Source organism: Polistes dominula, unplaced genomic scaffold (assembly GCF_049000335.1).
Source record: "Polistes dominula isolate Pdom_NZ unplaced genomic scaffold, Pdom_raw_medaka contig_20, whole genome shotgun sequence".
In the NCBI taxonomy this organism is placed as follows: domain Eukaryota; kingdom Metazoa; phylum Arthropoda; class Insecta; order Hymenoptera; family Vespidae; genus Polistes; species Polistes dominula.
This window is the reverse complement of record NW_028301147.1, coordinates 1,319,812-1,326,645: the sequence shown is the minus strand read 5'-3', so window position 1 is coordinate 1,326,645 and position 6,834 is coordinate 1,319,812. Positions and strand designations below refer to the sequence as shown.

Genomic DNA, 6,834 nt, shown 5'->3' with positions numbered 1-6,834 from the left:
CTGCAGGCTGGTGGTGGTGATCGCGTACCTTGCTGCTGCTGTTGCTGTTGCTGCCGCTGCTGCTGTTGCTGCTGTCCGTACATCGGTAGTCGTGTGTGAATGTATGAGCGTTAGTTGCGCGCGCGCGCACACGCGCACCCGACCGTACTCTCTCTCTCTCTCTCTCTTTTTTCTTTCTTTCTTTCTTTCTTTCTTTCTATTTGACTATCTTTTTCTTTCAAGCCTTTACTCTCCTAGCTCGCTTGGGTTGGTTTGTTGGTTTGCTTGACTGTCTACCTTATTTCTTTCTTTCTTTCTTTCTTTCTCCTTTCTTCCTTCTTCGTGTTCTCTCGAAAGAAGCTCTACCCGTCTCTTTCTGTGTCGCTAGTGCCGCGAAGAGCTCCCTCTCGCTCCGCGTGCGTCCGTCAGTAACCTACAAAGCGGTGGCGGCGGCCATTCAGGATTACGGGACTCTGTCCGCCTTCGTCCAAGCGAAAAAAGAAAGAGAAGGAGAGAGAGAGAGAGAGAGAGAAAGAAGAATATATATATATATATATATTAATGTATATTGAGTTAGAAGTTACATCCTTTTCCTTATTCTTCTTTTTCTTATTTTGATTTGTATTCTTTGTCGTACCAGTCACTTTGCTCCAACTCTTTTCTCCTCTTCTTCTTCTTCTTCTTCTTCTTCTTCTTCTTCTTCTTCTTCTAGTTGGACGATGAGTCCTCCTTGAAAGAACTCAAGACGCGATGGGTTCCTCTCGCCAGGCACACCGGCGACCTCGCCAACAAGCCGACTATACTTTTCTCTCTCTCTCTCTTTTCTTTCTTTCTTTTTCTCCTCCCGTTGCACACTTGCAAAGACCCACGCACACATCCACGAGATCCAATACGAGTTTGTTCAATCCACGCTAGCAAAAGCCAGTTCTCACTTCTTGCTTCGTTACTACTACTACTACTACTACTACTAGTACTATTACTATTACTACTACTATTGCTGTTGGTAATGGTGATGGTGATGGTTATGGTGGTGTGGGTTTCTTGACGGCTGTTTTCTAACTTTTTAACTCTTTCCTTAGAACAGATCTTTATTTTACCGTCCAACAGCAACCAATATCATCACACAGACATATTATTGTAATACACGTATATATACACACTCGCGTAATTATTCGTCCTTCTCAACTCTTTCTTTCTTTCTTTCTCTCTTTCTTCCTTCCTTTCTTTTTGTCGTCTCCTTTTATACGAAGGGAGGAGACGACGATGTCGCGACACCCGTGTACGAGGAAAAGACACCCGTACTACTCTCGCCGCCGCGACACCGACAGCTCTCTCCTCACTGTTCGCTCACTACCTTCGAAAGAGCGCACCCTCCGATCAAACTAACCGAGAAAGAGAGAAAGAGAAAGAGAGAGAGAGAGAGAGAAAGAGAGACAGAACGTAACAGAGTACCTTTTGCGAGGTTACCAGTAAAGAAAGAGAAAAAAAAACGCGATCAGAAATTTGTAGACACTACTTACTTTACTAACTCATCGTGATTTTGATCAATTACCACGATTAACACTTATAAATTTATAATTTACACTAAAACCATTTGACGACAACGACGAGGATGACGACAACGACAACGACGACAACGACGATGATCACTACGTTGACGACGACGACGACGACGACGACGACGACGACGACGACGACGACGACGACGAGGACGAGGACGACGATGGGTGTGCGATCATATCCACCACAGCGGTCTCCTCACAATCTTATAAATTACCCTCGAAATAACGCGAATAATATATTCTAATTATCCATCCCTTTCCCTTATCACTTTTAAAATGTACGATATTTACCCATTTGTGACGGATTTTCCGCACAAGATGATCATCGACATTAACGACCCAGTCCCCCACCTATTACCACATACAGACATTACCACACTTCGATTTTTCAAAATGGCGGCGCGCCGTCGTTGGATACCAGACGCGGTCAGCGTTCGAAACTCTGGCGCTATGATCGCTGACTCGAACTCGCCATTGGTCTTCTTTTGAATGCCGCGAATTTTTGAATTGAAATTTCTTCTTGGGTAGAATTATCTAAATATTAGATTTTAGAAATGTTAATATTTATTTTCTTGAGACTATGCCATGTTTTTCTGTAAATAAAGAAAAAGAGAAAAAGATAGAACGTTATAATTACATGGAATCTTTATCAGCAGATGGGATCAAGGAAAATCCACTCTATTCGATTTAATATTTTATGCGAATAATATTAAAGATATTTAAATACAATTTTATTTGATTGAATGTAACTAATAAAATAATACCTAAATATAAACTTAACTGCTAGTTGTATTTAGTTCAGATCAAAATAACTTGGTAACAATTTCTCGTATATTTCTTTATCACTGTTTAAAAAGAGGCAAAAGATTACTCGGTCCATCTGCAATTATAATAAAATATTAAATACATTTGTATCCTTGTATGTTATTTTCTTGAGATAATTCATTCTTTTTACTTTTATCGTATCTATCAAGAATGATGTAAAATTTGTTAAATAATTCTTACGCTATCTATATCATTAATAAGATAATTTGTGACTGTAGACAAAGCCACTCGAGCTGCTGCTTCTTGTGGATAACCATAAACTCCTGTAGATATACATGGGAATGCTATGGTTCTTAATCCATAAACTTTTGCCAAATCGAGACAATTCTTATAGCATTTTTCCAATACCTCAGGTATCTTTCCAACTGGACCAACGGTATGAATGACATCTAAAATTGAACTTCTATAAAGTTACAATAAGAGAAAAAATGTTAAACAAAATCAATGAAATAAATGTATAATAATATGTTACAAACATTTAGCTGGTAAACTATATCCTCCAGTGATTTTAGCTTCTCCGGCAGGACATCTCCCTAACGTGGCACATTCCATTTTCAAATAAGGTCCAGCAGCTTTGTGAATAGCACCGTCGACTGAAGAACATTTAACATTCTCAAATATGACAAATAATGTAGGATCATACTTTTCGCTGAAACCCATTCTTTAATACCTCCTCCGCCAGGTATTAAGACCGAATTAGCTGCGTTGACAATTGCATCTACCTCGAGAGTGGTAATGTCTCCCATCCAAAAGGAAATCTTTTTGGCAACATCCATGCCAGCTTTGGCATTTTGATTAGAAACTTTAACGCTTATAATTGATTTATTCTTAAACCAATATTCTGCCCACGTTGGTATTTCATTAATGCTCTTTGTAGTTGATTTAAATGATTTCTTTCTTTCTTCTAATGACATGTTCATGTATTCCTCTAATTAAGTACAAAAGAAAAGATATATATATATATATATATATATATTTTAATTAATAATAAATTATATGAAATAATGAATTTGATGAAAAGATAAATAATGAGAAAAATATTTGTTGTTTCAATTAAATAGAAAGATATACATTTCTTACGCTTTTTATTTTCAAAAGATGTCTTTGCATCATTATTGCTTGCCATGGTTCTGGTAGTCAAGTATGGAACGAATGATTGAATGAAAGTTGAATTCAAAGTTCGTACGTAAGCAGATATCTACAAAAATACAAAAATATTTATCACTTGAAATTATTCACAACTGTTATTTCTTTCTTTATATATGTATCATTTACTCTCTGCATTTATAGTTGTTTATTTCTTGTTATTAACAAATATTACTAAATATTTGTAACTTTTATTGACGTTACATCACTAAATTGATCACTATACAACGATGCTTATTTGCTTTATCTTTTATGATTATATGAACTTTATTAAAGACGTAAATATATCAGAATAATATTGTAAATGTGACCGGTATAAAATGCGAGTTTTTATTTGCTTTTTTTTCTGTCCTTTTTATGAATAACAAAAAAAACCCACTAGCAACGCTATCTATCAGTAGAATTGTCAAGCAATCGTGAAAGAAATTTGACGAGTTGTGACATCTGATGTTGAATTTTGTAACTTATAAAGAGCTTCGTGATAAGCCATAAGTGTGAGAATATTTATCAAAATAAAATCAATTTCTTTCCTATAATATTGTGGAATAATGTAATTGAAGTAATTTTTACAATAATGTTATATAATTAAAAAAACTATTTTTGTTGTTGTTAATAATAAAATAATTTTCTCTGTCATTCAAATAGAAAGTAAAATATTTAATATTAATTATTTGATATTTATTAAATTAAAAGTACAAATATTGAAAGTTTTCCAATTATAAAAATTAAATAAATAAATTCTATAAATATATTCTTATATATATATATATATATATATATATATATATTTGCGAACAATTGTCTTAAATTATGTTAGATAACACAATCTAATAGCACACACCTTATTTCACACACTATATATATATATATATATATATATATATATATATATATATATATATATATATATATTTTCTTATTTCACTTCATTGCATAATATTATGCTAGAAAATTATGTTTTCTTTTTATTATTTTTGCATCATTCATTTCTCCCGCCAAAAAATAAAGAAAGCAGATAATGTAATTACCATGATCAAATGAACGATTGTAATTTGTTTTAATTTTCTTTTTTATTTGTATCATTCATTTCTCCCGCCAAAAAATAAAGAAACTGGATTATGCAATACCATGATCAAATGAACGATTGTAATTTGTTTTTATTTTCTTTTTTATTTGATCAATCATTTCGAAAAAAAAAACTTCAAAAAAGAAGAAAATTTGCGTTAGTAGTGTAAATAGAAAGAAAAATTCAAAAGAAAACTTGGTGATTTTTTCTTTTTACAAATTACACATCAAATTCTCTTTCCTAATTCCAAAAGTTGTCGTGGGTGATGTTATCAGAACACTCGATAAGGGTAGTCACAAGAAAATACGTGGGAGAGTTCGAATGTGGGTGGACGACAGTTAACATTCTAACACATAGAAATGTTTTTAGCAATGGCAATATGATCATGAACGACAATTTCAAGATCGTAAAAGGTATCAACAAAAAGGCTTATTCATTCTTTTGTGGTTTTTTTTTTTATTTTTATTTTTTTATTTTTTTTAATTTAATCATTGTGACTAATCTAATTTCTTTGTAGATACACGTCGACATTTTTATTTCATTAAAGGCAAATGAAATTTGTTGAAAACGTTCAAGTCACGAGTTAATAAATTACAATTTAATTACTGTAAAGTTGCATCGTAATTTTCATTTGGTTATATTGTTAACGTTAAATAAACAAAACAAAAATAAAAGCCATAAACCTTTGAACGTAAGAATTATTATGTAATTAAATAAATTACAAAATATAACCTATACGTAGGTGAATTGACAAGTTTTCAACGTTACGAGGAAAACATTTATTTCTTATAATTAAAATAATAATTTATTTTTGTTTGATCGATGTTCAAGCAAACATTTCAAACAAGCCTACATGTAATGTCAGAATTATAAATATATTTCCCATATAAACAGGCATTGCGTATTATTTAAAAGTAAAAAAGTAAAAGATGATTAAAAAAATAATTAAAAAAAAAAAAAAAGGAAATTAATTTATCTGTCATTTAATTTATTCGAATAATAAAACAAACGAAGAATATCGATAATATCGACATGACATTTTAATTGGTCAATTGAATGAATGTCTTACAAATCACGTGATTAATACGTGAAATATGGCGATAACAAAACTAACCTAAAATGAGAAAAAGGAAAAAAGAATGATTGAGTTATTCGTAGAAACTTTGATTTAGCCATTTCAATCGTCGTTTGTTGAAAATACCAAAATGTCATAAGAGAGTCATGCAATGCGTGGGATGTTACCTGTAATAGGAATAAGTTCTCTTACGATAAAATTCATTCTAACTTCGTATATTTCTGTTACGTAAATAAAAATCAGGTCATGATTTTCATTGCTACGATATTTTTCACACCTGTAATTAATTAAAATATTATATACATATATACATATATAGGTAATTAATTGTATTTACCTATGAAGATGCATATATATATATATATATGTTAATAAATAATTATATAACAATTTGTATTGTTCCTTAACTTATTATTATTGAATGACAATGATATATATTAGGATCTCTAGCATTTGAATACGCTATCTGGTGGCTAAATTCAAAATTACAGTCAATAGGTCGAATTGCTACGCCACGTGGTGGGATCTCTAGCACTTGAATACGCTATCTGGTGGCTAAATTCAAAATTACAGTCAATAGGTCGAATTGCTACGCCACGTGGTGGGATCTGTAGCACTTGAATACGCTATCTGGTGGCTAAATTCAAAATTAGAATAAATAGGTCGAATTGCTACGCCACGTGGTGAGATCTGTAGCACTTGAATACGCTATCTGGTGGCTAAATTCAAAATTAGAGTAGATAAATCGAATTGCTACGCCTCGTGGTGTGATCTCTAACACTTTTATACGCCATCTGGTGACTAAATTCAAAATTAGAGTAGATAGGTCGAATTGTTACGCCCCTGCCAGAGATCCCAATACCACTTTGTTAAAAAATTCATTCAATAATGTTATTATCGAAATTAAAACAATACTATTCGATCAATGAATAATTTTAATGTGATGTTCTTCAATTTACGTTTTATTACGTTGAATTATTATTATTAATTATTAACAAGTGAAGAAAATAATTTAATTCAATTCATGACGCAAATTGTTATCGTAAGTAAAAAGAAAATTGCATTCTAATGTTAATACGTTATTTGAATAATTTATTATTTTTTTTCTTTTCTTTCACTTTAATCTAAATATATTACTTTTCTTGCATTATTTTTCTTTTCTCTTCTTTTCTTCGAAATAA

General features: G+C 31.8%; 1 protein-coding gene across 2 annotated transcripts; it reads right to left on the bottom strand.

The window, feature by feature from the left end:
• Positions 1 to 643: 643 nt before the first annotated feature.
• On the bottom strand, positions 644 to 3,881 carry LOC107067431 (uncharacterized). 2 transcript variants are annotated; one of them, XR_016178146.1, is made up of 8 exons: positions 3,642 to 3,881; positions 3,447 to 3,564; positions 3,037 to 3,294; positions 2,843 to 2,959; positions 2,547 to 2,755; positions 2,306 to 2,421; positions 1,500 to 2,134; positions 644 to 1,361 (listed from the first exon to the last, which is right to left on the bottom strand). XR_016178146.1 is itself a non-coding variant. In XM_015322951.2 (6 exons), the coding sequence occupies exons 1-6, from the start codon at positions 3,648 to 3,650 to the stop codon at positions 2,335 to 2,337; spliced, it is 798 nt and encodes a 265-aa protein (XP_015178437.1). In that variant the 5' UTR covers positions 3,651 to 3,881; the 3' UTR covers positions 2,223 to 2,334. The 2 variants fall into 2 exon arrangements, 1 of the variants encoding a protein (XP_015178437.1); XM_015322951.2 differs by lacking the exons at positions 644 to 1,361; positions 1,500 to 2,134 and having other exon boundaries at positions 2,223 to 2,421.
• Between the last annotated feature and the right edge of the window lie 2,953 nt (positions 3,882 to 6,834).